This window comes from Cetorhinus maximus, chromosome 5, assembly GCF_964194155.1.
Source record: "Cetorhinus maximus chromosome 5, sCetMax3.hap1.1, whole genome shotgun sequence".
NCBI lineage: Eukaryota > Metazoa > Chordata > Chondrichthyes > Lamniformes > Cetorhinidae > Cetorhinus > Cetorhinus maximus.
In genome coordinates, this window is record NC_135883.1 from 61,499,962 (window position 1) to 61,523,733 (window position 23,772).

Sequence of the window (23,772 nt, forward strand, 5' to 3'; positions counted from 1 at the left end):
TTCATTTCCTCCACCACCTACAAGATGCACTGCAGGGATTCACCAAGGCTCCTTAGACAGCACCTTCGAAACCCACAGCCACTACAACCGAGAAGAACAACGGGAGCAGATAGATGGGAACACCTGGAATTTCCCCTCCAAGTGACTGACCATCTTGACTTGAAAATATATCGCCGTTCATTCACTGTCGCTGGGTCAAAATCCTGGAACTCCCTTCCTAACAGCACTGTGGGTGTACCCACACCACATGCACTGCAGCGGTTCAAGAAGGCAGCTCCCCACCACCTTCTCAAGGGCAACTAGGAATGGGCAATAAATGCTGGCCCAGCCAGTGAAGCCCGCATCCCGTCAATGAATGAAAACAAAACAGATTTTCCAGTTCTTTTTAGGGAATGTTACAGTTGTTCTGAGTTCAAATGACTCCAGGAAAATTAATTCCAGAAAGACCAGCTATAAACTTAAAAACTGGAGAACTTTCAGATGTTCAGGGCCTGGGTGATGTGTTAAGTGTTCCCATGGAACAATCAGAGCAACAACAAATGTTTATAGTGTATCAACTGTCATTGCCCTTTTAAGTCTGAAAACTACATTGTCAATGGGTAATATCATTGGTAGGAAGAGGTCGTGGAATGTCAGTGCAATCAGGACAAGAACTGTAATCGTACATGTGAAAACAGACAAAGAAGTAACATTGGGATGGATTTTGTGCAGGTGGCAGAAGCCCCACTGCTGAAGCTGAAAGCGAAAGGAAACCCCAGTCAGGCTGGCAGCGGGACCCAGGGAAGCGTATTCCCGACATTGGCCTCCCCACCCAATCAGACGGCTGACAACTCAGCAGCCTCAGCATCACCACTGCTTGTGGTGGCTGTTGCTGAGACTGCAGCTGCCAGGAGAGGGCACCACAATGGCCAAGCACACATGATGAGTGTTAAGTGGGGTCGGAAGATGTCGGATAAGCCCAGGTGATTGGGAGGAGGGAGGTCACCATTCGCAGGTAATGGTGTTGCTGAGGAGGTGATCATTTCCACTAGGAAGCCTCTCTATGGGCCTTAGAGTGCCCAAAAGGAACTTCCCACTTCTTGTTGCTTTTCACATTCTGGCAAAATGCCAGCTGAAGCATGGAGTTCCCCTTATTGGTCACTTAAGTAGCTCAATTAGGTTCCCGATGGTGAGGCAGGGGTGGGGGTCAGTGGGTGGTGATCTGTGAACTTCCCGCTGCTGACAACATGGCATGGCAGCAGCAACACATTGGGCACCCCCCATGACTTCTTCCAGCGCTACTTTGCCAGCCTTCCTGCCTCCCAACCTAAATCGCAAAATTCTGGCCGTTGCATCTCTTTGGCTGTAAAGTGCTTTGGGACGTACTGAGTGATTTAAATGCAAGCCTTTCTTTCTTTCTCTGCACCTTTACCACTTTATAGTAGTAAATGATTCCAACAAAATACACAATTCTCCACAAAATGGGAAGATGGTGCTTGCACAGTTATATGAGCAAGTGGCACTGCTTGCCATCTGTTCAGTTAAAACGCACTTTGCCAGCAGGATTAACTTTTCACTGACAATAAACCTACAGTTAGGAAAATAATAAATGCCATAATAATTTTTCAGTGAATACAATGGCATAGCATAAGGTAAAGGCAGCTGGATAACACCATTGTGATTGTTGATCCATCTGCTGATCATATATTTCATAATTCATAATGATTTTTCATAATCTCATCTTTAGGACTGGACTCATGTACAAAACATTACATTCTGCATTTTCAAGTAAAGCTATAGTTCAAATATATTTTTCAATTGATGCAAATAGTAAAATAATTTGCATTCTGGGTTGATTGAAAACATGCTTTATGTTGACTTCATTAATAAAGCATATGCTTTAATAAATACATTTAACAAATGTGCTGTATTAATGATGTCAAAATAAAGCATATTAGAAGCATAGCTTGGAAAATGCAAGGATATTCCAGAAATAAATGCTGATTCATTTATTTTATTATCATAATTATGCTTGACAGTGTTTATCATTCAGAAACATTATTGATGCTAACTTTCATGCAAATATTTTTCATTTCTTAGCATCACTACTGCTCACATTAAATTTTCTAATGTGTCACTGTGGAGTTAACAGCTGGTAGAGTTGTCACTGTCCGAATTCCAAAAGATGACAATTCAAGCTAGGTATGGTTCCAAGGACAAATGCAACCCATCCAATCCTATGTCCATGTGCGAGACAGGCAAACTCTAAAAGTCCAGTGATTGATATATTTAACACAACAGCCAGCAAATCAGAACATGGGTAATATTGAACTGGGATTGTTTCGTAAGTTTTGGGCTCATGGCGTGTAAGTATGCCACTTTCTCAATCTGGGACCCAATGTCAGCATTAAGAACTCCCAGGTCAGATGTGGTAACATTTCTTCTACTTTGTCACACAAATGCACCCTAACCTCAGAGAAGCATCTGCTCAGTTCCCATTTTCCACACTACCCATTGTAGGGTCTATCAGCAGAACGCTGGCACCATGTTTGTGCCAATTTTGTATTATCTTCATGACCTTTAGATAAGGGAGACTTTCACCTCATCACCCTCAGGTAGATTTGAACCCAACCTCAGAACCCAAAGACAAACCAGTTGCCCAATAATATAGACCTTTTACTTAATTGCTGAGATATTGTCAATATTCATCATGGCTTAAGAACATACAAACATAAAAAATGAGATCAAGTGTAGATCATACGACTCCTAGAGCCTGCTCTGTCATTCAATATGACCATGGCTGAACATCTGCCCTAACTCCACTTTCCCGCCACTGACTAGATGATTCCCCGAAGACCAAAAATCTATGTACCCCAACCTTGAATATACTCAACGATGGAGCATCCACAAGGCTGTGAAGTAGACTGTTCCAAAGACTCACAACAGTTTGAGAAAATACATTTTTCCTCATCATAGTCCTAAATATTCAACCCCTTATCCTGAAGCCATGTCTAGATTCCCCAGCCAGAGGAAACAACCTCTGTGTCTACCCTGTCAATCCCTTTAAGAATCTTGCATGTTAAAATGACATCATCTCTCATTCTTAGAGCTCCAGAGAATATAAACCCGATTTTACACAGCCTCTCATCATTGGTTAACCTACTCAACCCAGGAACCAGTTTAATTAACCTCCACTCGACCACCTCCATGGCAAGTCCACCCTTCCTTAAAATGGAAACAAAAACTGTACATGGAACTCTAGGTATGGTCCCACCAAAGCTTTATACAACTGTAGCAAGAATTGCTTATTCTTGTACTCCAATCCCCTTAAAATAAAGGCCAACATGCCATTTGTATTCCTAATTGCTTACCATACATGCATGCTAACTTTGTATTCCTTGTATGAGTAAACCCAAATACCTCTGAGCATCAACATTTACAAGTTTCATGCCTTCTAAAAGATTTTGGGTTTTTTTCTTATACGAAAGTGAATAACCTCACACTTCCCCACATTATACTCCATCTGCCACTGCTACTCGCTTAACCTGTCTATATATTTTTGCAGCCTTTTTGTGTCCTCCTCATAGCTTATATTTGCACCCAGCTTTGAATTATCAGCAACAGGGACACGTTACTCTCAGTCACCTTGTCTATGTCATTAATATAGATTATAAATAGTTCAGGCCCAAGCACTGATCCATGTGGCACTCCACTCGTTACAGCCTGCAAACTTGAAAATGCCCCATTTATCCCTACTCTCTGCTTCCTGTCTGTTAACCAATCCTCCATTCATGCTAATATATTAGCCGCAAATCCATGCACCCTTATTTTGTGTCATGACTTACACATAAATTGCTCCCTTGACTTTTACCACCTCTAGTTTAGAGAATATTAAGCATAGAAGAAATACTCAACAGGTCCCACTTACCAAGGCTGCCACTCTTCTTCCTGAGGAAAGGTAGAAAATGAAAGGATCCCTCCTTTCCTCTTCACCAAACTCCTTCTCTCACCAAACTCCAAATTAAGCACTCTAATGCAGCCCAAAGCAGCACTCCAGTGCAGATTAAGTCCTTGGCTTGTCCAACAGTGATGTTTTAATAAAACATAAAGGGGAAACATATTTAGCCACCAGATTTTTCTGTTAAGATTAAGCATCAAACTTTATATTCCAGTTTTCTCAGGTCTTGATGGATTAATTTTATTTTGCAGGGAATGACACAGAATTCTTTGGGGAAATATGCTTCTGAAGTATTAAGCTCTGCATATATTATCTTTTAAATTTACAAATGCATTTATCATTAACTCAAAATCTGTATGATTTCTGAATTTGAGAGAGGTTGACATTTGCATATGTCACAATTGATTTTCATCACTGGACAGTCATTGCACGCATTCATTGCCAAGTCCTCTTTAGTTTGTGTACTCATCAATTTGATCTAAAATGTAAAGATGGCCTGCTCCAAATGACATTTTGACACAGAATAACCATTTGGGATTTTGCTTTTACTTCAGTCAGGGCTTAAGTGGGCAGGAATGTATACCAGAATTTAATGACTTGTCTGAATTAAATAAATACTGAGAAAGCAACGTTGGGCCAAGCTCACCAAAAATACTTTGTAATATTTCTCCCTTCCCCAGTTTTCTTCTCATCTTTTCTAAAGGCAGAAGCTCATGCAAGGACATGGCATCCTGATAACTGAATACTTTTTTGCACTTCATCTAAGTGACCACACAGAATGTAATTAAATACTATTAATAGGAACCTTTATTAATAGGGAGGGTGGCAGAGGGTGGGGGGTTTTGGATGTCACAACCAACCTCATCCTATTCTCATATGTTAGCCAAACACTGGAAATCTCCAATGAGATGTCACTATATAGCAATGATGATCAGGTAAATGGCTGGTCTTTTGTGTTTACCCACTACAGTGATAATGACCCCTATCGTACACACTAACTTTGTTACATCTGATATGAGTTAGCTCAACGAGAGGAAGTTTTCCTGGCTTACATGTCTGAGATTTACAAAACGAGCAATTGCCAACTGAGTCATCCCTGTCAGAAACCTTGTTCATATCCACATTCAGGTAGTAGGGAATCGGGAAAATCAAAGTGGTTTATTTCAAGGAAGCTGAAGCATCAGCACACAACAAGAGGAGGGGGTCGCAGGCTGGTGGAGGAATGCCGACATCAAGGTTCTAACAGACTTTGAAAACAGAGCCATCCAGCTGGCTGGCGAAGATCTGGACTGTTCCTGTGCTGATGGTGAGGTCGGCACTGCTCTACCAAGTGAGGATCCCGTAGTGCAATATCCATCAGACAACTGTGCTGAGTGGTGTGTCCTGTTTCACAGGCCATTGCCATGCGCTAATTATGCCTCCTTGCTTTCAAAGGCACATCTGGGAAACAGCCGAGGGGGTCCATGACCCAGGGCCTTGACACAAGCCCCGAAAACACCTCGGAAGAGGAATCTGCTGAAATCCCAATTGAAGACCCGTCACAGCGCTCACCCACACTCTCCACCAGCACAGTGACACACGCTTCGGTGCGACCTAGTTCTAGAATAGCCTAGGGGTTACAACCTGGTAAGCACAGTGCACTGTTTGATGCACAGCAGGCGGCATCAGGGACTTCCCAGTTTTCTGGCACTCGGTGGACTGCTGAATGCCAGAAATCTGTTGTCCAAGTCAGATGACGAGCCTCTGGACTCAGTCATACCTCAGTTGCTGCAGCTGCAAAGGCAAGCCCGGGAACATCAGGAAGGGATGTCCGCTGCACTCCTCAGATTGCAAGGCACGATGGGAGGAATCCGTATGCCTTCAGTCTGAGGTGATAGCACTGGCATGCCAACGCACCGAGGTCAGCACTGGTAGGATGGCGGCCACCATGGAGATCTTGTTCCAGGACATTGGTCATTTACTGCTGCGCAGGCTGAACTCCATCTCACATGCCATAGTTGGCCTCCAACATTGTCAACGTGAGAGGGGTGTGGTGCACCTCGATCTCACTTCAGCTTCCCTTCTCCTCAAGGAGTCAGCCATGGGCCCTCAGGCAACCACAGGGAGGAGGATGAGCAGGTGCACACCCTGGGCCCATCCACCCAGATGACTCTGGGAGTGTCCAGTCCATCCGAATCCCATCTTCCTGTGACCCCAGCAGCTACAGCTCCACAGGCCGAGAAGGGTGCCACTGCCAGATAGCAGGATCCAAAAAGCAGGCCAGGGCCCTCCAGGTCTCGGCCTTTCAGAGGATGCCTGTCAATCTTATCACAGGGCGTCGCAGTCAGCAGGCTGCCCCCAGCTCCACTGCGCATGTCAGGGAAGCACCAAGACGTAGCGGCAGGGTTAGGAAGGTTAAGATGTGGTTACACAGCCTGAGTACAGGTGTTAATCACATGTACATAATGTTCAGTATTGTAAATAAATTCCCAAGAATGTCTCCTTGCCTATGGCTTCTTGTTATGATGAGCAGTGTTCATGTCATTCAGTTGTGAAACCTTGGTTCCTGCACAAGATAAATCGCAGTCCAGGGCCTCTTCCTTATGCAATGTGCAACCTTCAGACCAAAGCGATGGTCCAGCTTCACAATCATTGGACATATTACTGATGCCTGCACCTCCATGGTGCTCGTCATTGCTGCCAGAATGTCGTGGGCAGGCGCCAGAGAGTTCTGTCATTCTCTTGGTGTGCTCTGAGCACCTTTGAGGTGGGGCTGGACCCTCCCATCTCTTCAGCATCTGTGACCAGTGACGCTGTGCTCCTGAAGGGCTCAGATGCTGAAGGCGAACAAAGGATCAGGTGCATTTAAAGTTTCACGGCTGCATCTGACCACGGCTGGTCACAAAGCACAAATGAGCTGCCCTCAGTCAGACAGGAGTTAGACATTCACAGAGGCTATGTGAAGGTCTGTGGAGTGTCCTCACTTCATGTCGTCATCATTTCCCTGGAATCTAGCGACAATTGGGGCCTCCACTGCGTCGCCTTGACAGGACGCTTATCACAGAGGGTATGTGTGCTGCCATAAGCCAGACTGGAGTCAAAGGTTCAGTGATGCAATGTGAGAACCCATGGTGTCTCCTCAGTGCATGTTGTCAACATCCTCCACAACTCTAGCAGCTCTGATGGCCTCCCGAGCGCGCCTACCTCGTCCGGCCAGTGCAATAGCTTCATTGCCGACATCCACACCTTCAAGGACCTCCTCGCCCCCATCCCTGTCAGCATCCTCCTCATTGGAGAGACATCAAGCTCTTCCATCGCCTCCTCAGCCAGTTCCTCTCCCCGTTGCAGCGGCAGGTTGTGAGGGCGCGACAGGCATTGACGATGCATGACATCTTCTGTGGACTGTATTGCAAGGCTCCATCAGACCGGTCCCGGCACCGGAACTTCATTTTCAGCATCCCGATGGCCTGATCCACCAAGGTGAAAGTTGCAGAATGACCCTCATTGTACCTTCTCTCTGCTATGCCCTGAGGCCACCGCACGGCTGTCATCAGCCACATCCTCTGCACACAGCCCTTGTCCACGAGGAGCCAACCCTGCAGCTTCTATGGATACTGGAAGGCGTTAAGGATCTGAGGAGTCGTGGACGCTCCCTGAGAACCGTGCGCAGACCTGTAGGATGCATTTGTGCTGGCCACGCACCAGCTGCACATTCAGTGATTGGAAGCCTTTGCAGTTGACACAGTTGACTACTTGTTGCCACAGAGATCTGAGTGCCACGTGAGTGCTGTTGATGGTACCCTGCACCTGTGGGACACTTGAGACCTGGGCAAATCCCAGCGTTCTTGCATCCTGGCTTTCCTGGTCCCGGGTGAAATGCACAAAATTATGTGCTTTCGCAAAGCTGGTGTCTGTGACCACCTGGATACATTTGTGGGTGGAGGCTTGTGAGATCCCACTGAGGTCACCAATTGAGCCCGCAAAGGAGCCACTGCTGTAAAAACTGAGCGCCGCGGTCACTTTCACGGCCACTGGTAGTGGATGCTCTCCATGTCCCTGAGTGCCAAATCCTACAGCAGGTGGCAGATGTGACTGGCCAGTTCCCTAGACATGCGCAGTCTTCAGTGACACTGGTTCTTTGTCATCTGCAGGAATGAAAGGTGGCTCAGTGCTGACCAGTGATGTCTCACTGTGGCTCTTCAGCAGCGTGCGCGGGAGCCCCAGTTGCCCCTTCTTCCTGAGAGTGCTGTTCCTCCCTCTGCCCAGCCAGACGCCTTTGTCGCTCTCTTCTCCTTCATCTCCACTTTCTGTAAGCTTAGGTCACCAGGCCCCATGCTCCTGATGTACTCCTTTTGCAGGATGAAAGAGAGAGACATGCGGATTAGCATGGATGTACTAAGAATCTGTCTTGGTTAAGTCTGAAGGCTCTTTAATGCATCCTAGAGAGTGCTGGCCACCACTTGGATGGCTAGAGATTAGTGTGCTGCATGGCTGCCTGAAGCCCCACCCACCTCCACCCCACTCCACCTGACCGATTGGCAGCAGTTTCATCCACTGGACTGCATGGTGTGTTCTCAGCTCAGGTGCAGGCATTCTCCTAACCTGCTATACAAGGATGTACTGGTAGCTTGAGCTGTTGGGGAGACTGGTCCAAACCAGGATGATGATTGCAAGGGGCTGTGAGCACCTCTACCAGTGACTGCTCCATGGCCAGTTTTAGCAAGGAGACTATACAGTGAGCACAGTCGTCCAATTGTTCTGCAGTCCACTAAAACACTCATTAGTTTGCGGTCTGTGCCCGAGGAGCGAAGAGGCCTGGAGCATTTGGCAGCACTTTCATGCTTCTGTGTTGCTTGAGTGGGCAGATAAGCTAGAGGCCCGACTCCAAGCATGTCAATGTGGCTGCTTCTGAACTGTTTCAGCTGCGGAGGAGTGGTCACTTTATGCAAGGTTTTCCTAATGCATGGCTTCCCTCCAACCCCTGCATGTGCTTGTGCACTACCATCAATCAGAGTGCTGCTCTTGCCTACCAACCCCCCCACCCCCACCCCCCACCCCACCCAACTCATCTCAGCTGGAGTCCTGCTCTTGCATCCCCCCAACTCATCTCAAAAAGAGACCTGCCTTCACCACCCACACCCCCTCCCCACAACTCGCCTCAACCACAGGGCTGCCTTTGCCCGCCTCCCCCAACTCACTTCAAAGTTAGGGCAGCCCTTGCCTCAGCACCACACTGTTAGCCAGCTGGGAAAATGCGACTTGCCTGTTCCCTCCCCTGAATGTGTGGCACCTCAGCCTTGAGGTCCAGTCGTCGACCCTTGCGAGCGCAATGCAATGTTACTGTGCACTCACCGCCGAGTTCCCCTTGAAGTGCAGCTTGCCAGGTACACACCTTATAAATGCTGTTGCGAAACACATCGGCATGCAATCACACCGATTGTGCTCGGATGATCCAGAGTGGGTGAATGATTCTAGCAAGCTGGTCTTATAATGATATGCAGAGGTATTACAATGAAGTTCCCGATGTCTGGCGATGGGAAACATGGCCTGCTATTGACTAGTAGAGTGGTTGCAAACGTGTTTAACGATGGCATGAAATCGATTTTTGGCCTTCCTGCCGTGTTGTCCGTCTGCTGCCAATGGGAGCAGATGATTCCGCCTTTGGTATGGGCAGAGCAACAAAGGGATCTTGCAGCACAAATACACCAATTGCTAAAAGTTGCACCAGAGGTTGACAAGGCCATAAAGAAACCAAGAACTAGGCTTTATTTCTAGAAGGATACATTTGAAAAATAGCAAAGTGATGTTAAACCTGTAGCAAACCTTATTTAGACCACACTTAGAGCATGCAGTTCTGGGCATCATATTATAAGGAGATGGGGGCACTGGAAAGGGTGCAGAGAAGTTTTACAAGGATGATACCAGAAATGCATGGGTATGCATATCAGGAAAGGATTGACAGGCTGGATCTCTTCTCTCTTATGAAATGATATTTGAGGGATGAGCTCACAGAGATCTTCAAAATTTGAAATGTTTTAATAGAGCAGATACAGGGAGAATATTTCCTTTTGTGAGGAAGAACATAACAAGAGGCCCTCAATACAAGATGGTCACCAAGAAATCCAATAGGAAATTTAGAAGAAACTTGTTTACCCGAAGAATGGTAAGAATGTTGGCACTCAGTACCACAGGGAGTGGTTGAAGCAAGCATAGACATATTTAAGGGGAAACTAGACATGCAATAGAGATTGAAGGTCATAGATGGTTGTGATGGTAGGTTTAGATGTGAAAAGATGGGAGGAGGCTCAAGTGGAGCACAAACACCAACATGGATTGATTGTGCCGAATGTCCTGTATCTGTGTTGGACATCCTGTGTAATCCTATGGTTTCAAATCTCCACCAAGCATTGATACATCCAAAGATGTAGTGCTGCCTTTGTATTCCATTTGTGTGTTCTTCCAAATTGTGTGCTAAAGTCCTGGAATGGGATATGACTCATGGTTTAACCCAAAGGTGAAACTATCAGAAACTGAGCTGTATTTGCATTCTTTTTTAGATTTAGATTTGTGAAAAAATTATAATAAAATTAAAGCAGAAAGGCTGGGGGTGAGTTAACTTAGTTCATAGTCAATCAGAATTAATCTTCACAGTGTAATGATCCATTAAACTTATTTCCTTCTCTTCTGTTGCCATTGCTTTTCAGCAAGCTGTTGACAACAGTCTATCAAGTATGCGAATAATTTGTGCACTGGCAACTCAAATCTGACCTGCAGTTGATTGCTTGCAGAGTGGTGTATATAAATGTGCTTGCACCCACACTGTTGGTAATCAATTGCCAATAACCTGAGAAGTATTAGAAAATCTCCTGCACTGATGTGTAGTTGCATGACAAAACTCAGTACATTTTACCCCCTACTTGCTTTTGTGAGGCTCAATACGATAAATTACTGTTTCATTTCGATCTGCTTCAGTGAAGTCTGAAGAAATACATGTTTTTATATGTAAATTATGTGATCTATCAATACAATGTTAATTTGAAATCAGAATTTTAAGAAACATTTTGATTTGTGCAGATGCTTTAAGGCTGAAGATTTATTTAATCTCATTAAATGAACACAATTTTATACTGGTTAAATTCTTTGATTATGGTCACCACAAAGAATAATATTTTCTCTTCCAACGGTATTGCACCTTGGAGAAGATGTCAACGTTCAAATGAGTTTAATTGAGTTTTGTTAGCACAGCATTTCACATTATTCATAGCCTTTAAGAATGGTTGATGATTGTTGCATGGTATACATAGGCATCTATATTCAACAGGCTTACGTACAGTTCCAAGGTTGAACCAATATAGAAAAACTTAATAGAACTTCAAAATAAATTCAGCTCTCCATTGTATTTGCTTTTATCCCCCCCTTAAGGTTTAGCTGTTGAAGGAATTTATTGACCTCAAACTTGTTTCAACATATTTGGATTTATAGAGCTTATTCCCTGCAAGAACATAGCTTATTTGTGACTTGATTTCCCATCCAGCACTTTATCCTGTTTTGTTGCAAAACATTTAATCTTTACAGAATCGCATTTTCCTTGAAATCTCCTCTCCTCACCTGAAACCATTATCTTTTATTACATGTAATCCCCAAACCCTTTGCAATTTATTCTGGACTGTTATTTCTCAATAAAATCAACTCTTATTCCTTCAATTGACCATATGATATACTTTTATGTGTGATTCCATAATCATCCATGTTCTCTTTCAGGTCCGCATTGAATCATCAACATCAGTGCTGTTAAATTTGCCTACTGTCTAAATTTGTGATTAGCCTTAAGCTTCGAAGTTGCTACAAGCTTAATAATTACTTCACTAAGAATTTAGATGCTCTCAGCTCTGTGAGCATGAACAAAATCTCCCCTATATTTGCATCAATTGTTGTAGGTAATCTTACTCAAAGAGGCTCCTTGGCTGTTAGTGGTGGGAAATGCTAATTTAGATTATGTTGGGGAGAGGAAAACAGTTCTTAATTTACATGTGGCTATTTGTCTTGGGACTCTGGATTGGGGGTAGAAATTGGACCACCTTGTACTGTTTTACAGGATTAAAAATTGCACATTGAAGGCCAACTTTAGAAACCAATATCCTGCACCCCAGGGATGCCTGAAAGACACTCGATCCAATATTGAGTCGGGCTATTGATCACCGAAAATGGGCATTAGGTCCTTTGCATATGTAAATGAGACTCCTAACACCTGCTTTTTTAGGCCGTCTCTGATGAACAGGGTGTGACAGAGCAGGAGCTGGGCCTGCTTCATCAGGATTTCTAAGCAGCCTGAGCAGTGACTGGCTCTTTTAAAAAGAGGGAGCTTCGTTGTGGAGCCAGAAAGAGTACAAATACTCCTGCTCCTACAGTTCTCTTGACCACTCTCCCCCAACCCCACCCACCCCCACTTCCCATTTCCCCACCATCTAGGACTCACCTTACATCTGCTAATGAGGCAAGAGGCCTCATATTTAACAATGTGGAATAGATGAGCTATATCTGGAGGTGTCAGAAGCTAATCAAAATCATAAATAAGAGGCTTAAAATCAGGCCAGCCTCTGGTCTCCTAGTTGGGGTGCATGCTGTCTGCTCACCACTGGGCATAAACAATTTCTCAGTCAGGCTGTCTAAAGTGGATGACACTAACTTGGTGAGCCCAAAAATGTAAAGAATAAATTGGTATTTCAGTGACAGTACTTTAAAAGAAAGGAACTGTTTGCTGTTTCTAAAAGTGCTGTCCATACCTAGAATTCCCCACTTGATGACTTTCTAATTGCTGCTGATTCCATTGGGAAAGTTGTTTCTCCACAGGAATTAAGAATTAGGATGAAGGAGCCTTATCTATTACTTTGCATGATGGAATCGCACACAATGCTGCATAATAAAGGGAAGTGCACCTCGCCATTGCGTTGGCGTGCTATTCTCTCAAGCATCTATCATGTTTTTCCATTCATGGATATGGACATCACTGGCTTGGCCAGAATTTATTGCCCATCCCTAATTGCCCTTGAGAAGGTGATGATGAGCTGCCTTCTTGAACTGCTGCAGTCCATGTGGTGTAGGTGCACTCACAGTGCTGTTAGGGAGTGAGTTCCAGGATTTTCACCTAGCAACAGTGAAGGAACGGTGATATATTTTCAAGTCAGGATGGTGAGTGGCTTGGAGGGGAACTTGCAGGTGGCAATGTTCCCATGTGTCTGCTGCCCTTGCCCTTGTCCTTCTAGATGGTAGCAGTCATGGTTTTGGAAGGTGCTGTGTTAGGAGCCTTGTAGATGGTACACACTGCTGCCACTGTGCGTTGGTGGTGGAGGGAGTGAATGTTTGTGGAAGGGGTGCCAATCAAGTAGACTACTTTATCCTGAATGGTTTCAAACTTCTTGAGTGTTGTGGGAGTTGCACTCATCCAGGCAAGTGGAGATTATTCTGTCACATTCCTGACTTGTGCCTTGTAGATGGTGGACAGGCTTTGGGGAGGCAGAAGGTGAATTACTCGCCCAGGATTCCTAACCGCTGACCTGCTCTTGTAACCACAGTATTTGTATGGCTAGTCCAGTTCAGTTTCTGGCCGATAGCAACCCCCAGGATGTTGATAGCGGGGAATTCAGCAATGGTAATGCCATTGAACGTCAAGGAGCTATGGTTAGATTCTCTCTTGTTGGGGATGGTCATTGCTTGGCACTTGTGTCATGTGAATGCTACTTGCCACTTGTCAGCCCAAGGCTAGATATTGTCCAGGTCTTGTTGCATTTGGGCATGGACCGCTTCAGTATCTGAAGAATCACGAATGGTGCTGAACATTGTGCAATCACCAGCAAACATTCCTGCTTCTGACCTTATGATGCAAAAAAGATCATTGATGAAACAGCTGAAAATGGTTGGGCCTAGGACACTACCCTGAGGAAATCCTGCAGTGATGTCCTGGAGCTGAGATGATTGACCTCCAACAATGATCTCCCTTTGCGCTAGGTATGACTCCAACCAGCAGAGAGTTTTTGCCCTAATTCCCATTTATAGTTTTGCTAGGGCTCCTTGATGCCATATTTGGTCAAATGCTGCCTTGATGTCAATGGCAGTCACTCTCACCTCACCTCGGGAGTTCAGCTCTTTTGTCCATTCCTTTTGAACCAAGGCTGTAATGAGGTCAGAAACTGATTGATCTTCGTGGAACCCAAACTGAGCATCAGTGAGCCGGTTATTGCTAAGCAAGTGCCACTTGATAGCATTGTTGATGGCCCCTTCCATTACTTTCCTGATGATCGACAGTAGACTGATGGGGCGGTAATTGCCTGGGTTGGATTTGTCCTGCTTTTTTTGTGCAGGACATACCTGGGCAATTTTCCACATTGCCGGGTAGATGCCAGGCTTGTAACTGCACTGGGACAGCTGGCTGAGGGATACAGCAAGTTCTGAAGCACAAGTCTTCAGTCCTCTTGCTGGAATATTGCCAGCATACAATCAGCTAAGCAGTATATAATGGCGCATTAAGCTTCCTTGTCCTCCAATTATTCCTCCCTCTGGACAAGCATTTGTTTCAGTGAAACCACCTGAGATCAAAACGTTACTCAGTGGCAACCAAACTGAACAGCATTTTTTGAAACAAAAGTTTTTTAAAAGTTGGACAATTATGATTTCAAACCGCATTTATTTGCACCATTTAAAGCTGCAGCGTGAGAACTGAAAAACCTTTTAGCTTATGTGAACTGATAAGTGCTTGCAGTCTTTAGGTGGGATCTGTGCATTTTGTTTTCCTATTCTATAGCTGTATTTTGCCTTAATAACAAAAAGTATGCTTTGGCAAAAAGTTCAGTTCAGCATAATGTAAATGGTTTACACAGAAAATGTCATTAGATGTTATGGATCATTAAGTTTTCCAGTGAAGAGAGTTCAGCAATGGTGTGCTTGTATGATTGTTTAGATCCATTGCAATGCATAGTATTTATGGCTCAAACCAAAACCAAATAAGATCAGATTATTATGGCAGGAGGAAATTCTGACGAAATTGTGTATTGAGTTTCCTTAATGTTGCTTTGCCCTGCTTCAGTTACAGTGGGGGTAAATAAGTTCTAAGCTCCTCAGGCTCAGTGTAATGTCTCGTTTGCAAATGAGCCCTATAGAGCAGCAAACTCCAGTTGCTGAGCTGCGTTGGCTGATTTCAGTTGGGGCAGTGGCTATCATGCCAAAAATACATCTTCCCACCCCGAGCTCAGAAGATAAAATTAGCCAGAATTCTTCTTCTAGTTCACTGTTCTGGTGGCTCTTTGCTGGACTTGTGGACATCAGATGAGGACAGAGTTTGGTTCAGCTACGATCTTTGCTATGATCCAATCATGGGCTCACGATCAGCACTTCATCAGCCCAGAATGAATGGCTGTTTTGGAAAGTTACTGAAAAATGGGGCAATGCCTGTCCAGCTCTACCTCATGTATCAGTGGGGCCGGGGGTGGGGGTGTGTAATTTTATCCTGAATGCGAGATCAGGAGTCAATTGTGCCACCTGTGTGGTCAATTTTCCACCACTTCCCACCCCTTGACTGGCAGACTTTAAGTGAGGCCCCTGAGTTAAAATAGCCCAAACCGAATTCCTGGAACAGCACGTGTGATCACAACTCACCTCGCCACCCACCCGTCAGAAGTTAGGATTGCGACCCAGCATCTTTGGGAACAGGAAATGTTCTGATGAATCACCAAATCATTTTAATATTAACAAAAGCAGGATCTCTAAATTTAATATTATTGGTATCTTATTGCATTCCTCAGTAACACAACACATCAGTGTGACTTGGATCTATTGGTTAAGTGCAACCCAGATGAGTGATCGGCTTATAAACCATATGACCCTTAAGGACTACTATAATGAACATATCACTTTCTGAGCAATCTGAAGGAAATGTTAATGAATTGTTCCTTTGTGAACTCGATTTATTTTGGTGTTGGATCCAATGGGTTACAAATGGCAATAATAACATCATTGCTGCGCAGTGCTTTGTAAGATAACAAGAAAAAAGTTACTGTATTTTTAGTTTCAGAAATAACATTTTAAATATAATTGAAAGGGCTTGAATTCATTAGGTAGACTCTAAGCAAACTGTGACCAACTGGTGTAACCTGCCATTTTCTCTTTTTTTTTCCTCTCTGCAGTGAGTCAAGGTGGAGTTGCTCTGGAGCCTGACATGTGTCCTGATCCAGGTGCACCAGAAAATGGCAAAAGAACAGGGTCTGACTTTGGGTAAGCAAAATTTTGTGACTTGCACAAAAGAGATGCTGAATAAAACAAGTTAATAAGAGTGCATGTGCGCAGTGTTTACACTTGTTTATAATGTGGTGCACTCTGATTGTGTTTGTACGTTGTGCCAGAGGGGGACCGACAGCAAATATTGCTATCGGACAGATGTTGGCACAGTACTGTGAGAATGGAAAGTTCAAGGTGTCAGAATTTATAGAGCAATCTCTGAGCTTTCTGTTACTGACTGAAATATCACAGCAGCTTATACCATATTGTGATGTTAGTAAACCAAATGGACCATGCTCACCTGCATACATATACATGCAGGTCCCAGGATACTGACACCTGAAGCAGGCTATCAATTAAAAGTATAGTAATGCTCATTTTACCTTTACTTTCTTCCCAATTTTACACCTAACTTCTACTAGAAAATTGAGACTACCTTGCTCATGGACCTTTTCATTCAAATGAAATGAATGAATCCCTAGAAAGGTTCTTTCTGAAGGGCAGAAGAAAATACTGTTCAGCAGCATTCTCATGAATGGCAAATGTGACGGACAGAATGTATGTGCTCTCTTACTGCTTGTAATCAGTATGTTTTGTTTGGAAAGAATGTCTTTTTGCTTAACTTTGGAGTGTGTATTCCAATTAAAAAATTAATCAGTAAGCTTCCATGAGTTTAAAATAAATGTATTTATTTCCATAAACACCTACACACAAAGTTTGGATGCAGATGAAGATAGTGTACTTGTACAGATTACAGTTACTTCAGTCCCTGATGTACAATTTTTGGTCTCCCACGTGGAAGTCCTGTAGTTTCCTGAATGGATTCGATGATTTAAGGTGAGGGTCTTGTAAAGTGAAGAGTTCACAGCAGGTTATGAGGTTTCTTCTAGTCAAATATCTAGAAGGTGGTTCTCGGGTGAACTTTGAAACTGGAACCGGTTAAATACTTTGGCTGATTGATGACTTGCAGCTTGTCTGCTTCTCGGACTGGCTGACAACTGATGGTTCTGCTGGGTCCTGGGGTAATGAGGGTGCGGTCCCTGAAACCACTGGGTTAAGACTTCTGAGGCCTACCCAGTCTGGTTTGGATGGGAGAAGCTATTGCGATACAATGAGAATTTGATAGTGGCCATTGAGTTTCGATCTTCCCTTTTGTCCAGTATGAAACATGGAGACAAGCAGTCTGGAAACTCCATATCCTTTAGGTGTTGGTCCATCCTTAAACAATGAGATGTGTGAATGCCACAGATAACTGTGAGATACCCTCACCTATGTCCATATTTAATCAGGTATTTGCTGGAGACTTGATACTGCCTATATAGTCCAAATACCAACAGTCACAAAATTTGAGGCAACCATCTTAACAGCTTGTATGTGTTCAATTTTTAAAGTATTGACTGAAAGTTCATAATATGACATGCCTTTACTGGGTATGACACAAAGCTCAAGTGGAATTCAAGTGGCAGTGAAGGTTGAGAAACAGTGAACTCTTGACCTTCTGCTTGGAACGAGATAACTATTACTGCAGCTACTGCATTCCTGGAACCATGTTTGCTTAATAATCTATATTCCAGTTCTATCATGTGAGGTTCAAATCTTGAAAGAACCTGGAATACTGTGTGACACCCGATTACACTTTGGGCTTTAAATAGTGCACAATTACATTATTTAGTTGGGAAAGAGCTTGTAAATTACAAAAAATATGAGTTCACTTCAATTTTCCTTTTTGAACACAAAGGCTTATTTCTTATTCTATGTAACGGTTCTAAACTGCATTGTTACATGAGGTCAGACGCATTTGCTGGTTGATACTTAACAAAAACAGTTCATAATGGCAAAGAACTTAATTACAAAACCAAATGATAAGTGGATCACTGGGATTACAACGGGCTTTGTATTTCCAATTCCATCTGAAGACTGAAAGAAAATGATACAAGGCCAAATGACCCAGCACAAATACCTGAAAAGACTAGCAACGGAGCTTTTAACCTATAACTCGCATTCGGGAATTGAAGTGATTAATCAGTTCTATGGCAACCAAACTAACCAGCCAACAGTAGTTATAGGAAGAAAGGTTTAAAATTAAAATAGTATTTTAAGACCAGTTCTATCCCAATCATCTTCATTCAGAACAACTTAGCCCTATGTAACACCTTTAAAATAACTCAGGCCCCTTCGTGAGTGGCCGAGTGTATGACTGATGTGAAATGCTCAGCCTTAAATTAAAACATTACTGACCAGCTCATCAAATGCATTCCCTAACATCTCCAAATAATTCTTTGTTTCACTCTAAAATTGTGACTATTTGTTAGTGGAAATTTATCTTCTACAGTTTCTGATTCTGCCCAATTATTTAACGAGTGAAGACTTGGGAAGTTGTAATGGAGGGTGGCCTGTTAGATTGCAGGGAAGCTGACTTAGACTGCAGAGCTCATTAGAAAAGTGACCATTTGTACCATCTGCTGCATCAATCTGTTTCTCACAAGAAGAGGTCGTAGTGGAAGAATTAATCCAAGCTGGTCTTTTGGTTCAAGCTGGTTTATTTTCAAGACAACTCCTCAGTACTACTGACTTCCAAGTAACTTCCACACAAAGTGTTCCAGCTGTATCTTTTTAATTCTATTTAGATGGGATAATCAATGCCCATCATCTGTTTAACTAGCAATTGTCTTTAACAAGGTGATTGTCATGCAGTGTGATTATTTATACATTGACAGATTCCCCTCTTTTCTTTTTAAATTAAAACTTTGAAAAAAAATTAAAGAATTTTTTTTAAGACAAACAGAAGGAAATAATGTCACATATTTCCACATCTATAGTTCCCATATTCCCTTATATATAAACAATTATACAAAAAAAGTTTTCTCTCATTGCACCATCATAACATAAGACACCCCTCTTCCAATACATTTAATAATTTCTTAGAGCAGGCACTTCATTTTGTAAAACAGTCTGATTGTGTCAACCCATTGTATCTTAGAGATCTCTCTTCTCTCTAACATTTCTTTTATGCTGGCTAGGTCTATTCTTAGCCTTTTTTCAGTGAGACATTTTGTGGAATGAACGTTGTCCCAAAGAGACTGGTTATCAACATAACATTCTATGGCAAACTTTTCTCACATTGTTCCTTATATAATATTTCTCTCAGTATATTGGATAAGTAAACCCCCATATCTAATGTTTCTACCAAGGCCAGCATTTCAGCAGCTTAGGTGCATTTCAATACCCTTTTTATTTTCTTGGCCTCCCAAGCCAGTGGGCAACATTTATCATTCTTTCCCACCAAGAATATGATAAGCCCTGCTGTGCTAGAGTACCCATCTGAAGCATCACTAAGAATGACCAACCTCGCATCTTCTGGATCATCCAAGGCTGGAAACTTGAGCACACATCTCTCAGAATTTAATTTTTTAAGTGTCTTATTTGCTCTCAGCACTTGCTCAACTGTAGCATGTTTCATCATGCTCTAACACATCATAACTAGCGTCAGGCCTAGTCTGAATGCACCACCAGTTCAATTGCCCAATCAAACTTCTCAGCTGTTCCATTTCTTCCTTGGTAGCAGGATCCTCTTTTTGTGAGGAACTACTCCGAGTTATTGAGATATGATTGACATTTTCTAGATAAGATTGTTGATTCAATGTCACTCCTAACTTGCTCTGCTTAATGTCTAAACCTACGTATTTAAAGGCCCCTGAAGCCTGACTTCTGACCTGGAATTCCTTCTTTATCTTCTCGATTACCCATTGTTCAAATTCTACAGAGCCTCCCCACAGGAAATCATCAAGATGCATGATAAAGATTCCAGCTAGTTTCTCCTTATGGTTCCAGTAGAACATCGCAGGGTCTGCCTTTAACTGAATGCAACCTGTTTTCAACAGGATAGACCTCACGGAAGAATACCATACTCTTGATGCATCATTCAACCCATATGTACACTTGTTCAATTTCCATAGCTTCCCTTCTACATCCCCGGCTTCTTTGGGAGGTTTCAAAAAAACTTCCCTTTGAAACTTCTCCCCCAGCCTTCATATCAATTGATTTGCACTCCCACGAATAGGATGCCAAAGTAGCTAAAAATACCTTCAAACTCACTTTCCCCTTAGTAGGCGAGTCCACTCTGACGTCCTGATCTCCTAGTCTTTCTTCAAAGCCTTGGGCTACTAATCTCGCTTTGGCCTTATATGTGCCATCTGGGAGTACCTTTTCTGTACAGATCCATCTATGAGATAAAGCTGGCTGTCCTCTGTTAGGTATTTCAGAATATACCCCAAACTCCTTCCAGCTTTCTAACTCTTTCCGTTTGGCTTCCTTTATCAGCTTATTTTCAAATTTATTAGCAGCTTCTAGAATCTCTCGGTCATAAGGACTTCTACTTCTATTGAGATTGCTAGCTTGCTCTCTAGTCCTCCTTGTTAAGCTACGGCCTCTACTCACATTCCTCTCTCTTTCTGGACTGCTACTATATGATCGTTCTCCCATGCGAACAGAACCCCGTTTGCAAGTCTGTGATTTTTTTCTAGGGTCATGTCCACTTTCTGGTGCACTGTCAGAACTCATACTGCACTTTCTGGGTTTCCACATCTTTACCTTGGTTTACCAATCAACAGGTCTTGTCCCCTGTCCTTCATCCTGTACATTTAGCCAATGTTTGTATTTACCAGTGGCCTTTCCTGCTCTCCCTATGATAGTGGCATCCCTCCACACACTGGTCCCTTCTGGCATGTATGTTACCTTTGTTCCTATTTTGGGTAGTTGCCCTTTTGGATGAATAGCATTGTCCTGTACCTCAGTATTACTTTGTTCATAGTCAGTCAACCCTGTATCTGCCGTCGTCTGCCTCTCATAAGTACCCAGTGTATGTGTATGTGAAGTGCATGGTGCCTCCTCACGTTCTATGTCCTGTTCATAACCCGTAAAGGTATAGTCAGTACCAATAAACCGTGAAGAATGTACCAGAACAGTTTGACTGCCATGTTGCACAATTACTACTTACCCATGCCAGGTCCCTTCCACTCTTTCCAGCCTTCCCTTTTATAATATACCACGTTTCCTTGTCTAAACTGTATTCCTGATGGTTTTATGCAGTGCCGTAGGGCTCACTGAATTTTCCCCTAAACCTCAGCTTTAATGAAAGCTTCTCTGTCAGCATGCAAAGCATTTAGATGAGCAGAAAAGGTGGAGTTAATGCTAGTCCCTTCTAGAGCAAAGGGGAGCATCCAATAACACCGACGGCAACTTCAGATTTCTTCCGTACACCAACTGGTACGGACTGTACTCCCCCAACCGTTTGCAGAGAATTATTCACGTGCACCGCCCATGCTAGTGCAATTTGCAATTTACAATCTGGTTGATCAGCCAATATTTTATGTAACATGTCATCTATTACCACATGGTTTCTTTCGCAGAGACCATTACTAAAAGGGCCCTCAGCTGCAGTGTGCATAACTATAATATTTAAATTTTCACACACATCTCAAAATTCATCATTGGCGAATTCCCCACCATTATCTGTGAGGAACTTCGTTGGTGTTCCTAATCCTGTTCCTACCCATTTCTCCATGACGTTATCGACAATGATCCTTTTGTCTTTACTATGTATCACAGACTAAATCTGGTTGCCATACCTATGAAGTGTAGTAAAAAAAATACCCCTATCCTTGCCCCAAACTTTCAAGTCCATTGCCACTGCATCGTTAAACTCCCTGGCTAGTGGTAAGCTCACAACAGGACGCGGTGGTGTCTTGCGATATTTAAGACAAATTTCATACTGAGCAGTGATTTGTTCAATAAGATCATCATATCCTTTATTGACCACTTCCACATCTCGAAGTAGAATCTTCAGTTTCTGTGGCGCCGGATGTGCAAACTGTCTATGTAATTTCCAAACGATCTTCTTTTTCTCCACTAAATTCTTATTCTCAGCAGTGAACAAAACTTCATGAACTTTTTGATGAGAAATCTCTGGCTTCCTTAGTGGTAAGCAGTAATAGCCTGATCAAGTAAAATGTAGATTCACATTTTTTCCAAACATGACTGCTCTATAATCCTTCATATCTAGCGTCATCTGAGCCTTCTTCATTGCAGATCGACTCAACAATAGCGGTATCTCACTAGAAACCACATAAGTACTGATAAACAGATTGATCCCTGCTATCTTACATGGGAGGACCACCCGTTTGGAGGATGTTAGTGTATTGTCATCTCCGAACCTGAAGCAGGTAGAGCTTTCAAACCCCTTTACCTTCTGCCAGTCTGCCTCATTGAGAGACTCCAGATAGCAGTCAAGCCAGTCCATGCCACACACCATAGAAGTGCAACCACTGTCCAGAACTGCACAGTTGAAGGAATCTACCATCAAGATACTCGTCACTGGATTCAAACTCTCAGTGATCAATACAATTCCATCATGGCAGTCACCATCATCATTTTCAGTTTCAAATGAATCCGTCTCATGGGTCACTTCAAAAACATGATTCTTTCGCTGCGGGCTGTTCATCGCCTAATGATACTGGGAATCACACTGAAAACACCGATTAACCATTCCCCGTGCATTTTTTGGATTTAAACACCTACGGTCACCGTCCCAGACACACATTTTGGCCTGACTCCCAAATTGGCTAGGGTTGTGACCATTTTCAGATCTCTTGTCATTAACCTCATCTTTGTATTGGAATCTTCATCTAATATTTGGTCGACCTCGGAAGTCAGCCACCCTTGAATCCTCTATCCTTTGTTTCACAGCATAGTTGTTCGCATTTGCTAAGAAAGTGGCAGGGAACAACGGTTTCCCCAGAATTTTTTTCAGGGCAGCAACCATTTGATCTAGGAGAGGTTCTTTCCCCTGGAATTGAACCCCTGTTAGCACTAAAAGACTATCAATGTGATAAATGGGAGCACAGTCGAATAATTTAAAATGCCAATACCAATTCCGGAATTCCAAGTTCAAATCTCTGTAGTCTCCTGTACCCGTTTATCCAAATCCATGACATATTCTTCCATGGACTGATCATCTGATTTCCTAAACCTATCAAAGATCGCCCAAGCTTTATATGCTTCCAATAACTCATCCTTTTTGTAAAACTTATCCAAATATTTTAACAGAAGGTTCAATCCCTCTTCATGATCCAAATCATCCACTTTCCACTCTGGAAATACCGTACTCGTTATCTTACTTCTGGCTGGTTATGATAACTTCAAAGCCATACCTTCTCCCGGGGCATGGAAGTAACCCGGGTCTGCGTTTCAACTTCAGCCTTCCGTTGCTGATAAGGTTCAGAGTCAGAAAAAATTGGTGGATAATCAAAGCTTGCGATATTGCACCATCCTCCTGCCATTCCTTAACTTAAATTGTCAGCCTCCTTCAGAGGATTGAGACAAAAACCTTCATATACAGCAATCAAACAGCAAAGCTTAAAGTTCATCCTCTGCTACCATGTCACTCACAATAAGAGGTTGTCGTGAAAGAATTAATCCAGGCTGGTCTTTTGGTTCAAGCTGGTTTATTTTCAAGATAACTGCTCAGTGCTACTGACTTCCAATTAGCTTCCACACTAAGTGTTCTAGCTGTATTTTTTTATTCTATTTAG

At 43.2% G+C, this 23,772-nt stretch overlaps 1 protein-coding gene across 1 annotated transcript in view; it reads left to right on the plus strand.

The window, feature by feature from the left end:
• LOC144680673 (CUB and sushi domain-containing protein 1-like) overlaps positions 1-23,772 on the plus strand; it is a 2,611,816-nt gene that overhangs the window by 1,679,274 nt on the left and 908,770 nt on the right. Inside the window, exon 8 of the mRNA XM_078541910.1 lies at positions 16,093-16,180. Within this exon, the coding sequence (XP_078398036.1) occupies positions 16,093-16,180 (88 nt within the window). The remainder of the gene's footprint in view (positions 1-16,092; positions 16,181-23,772) is intronic.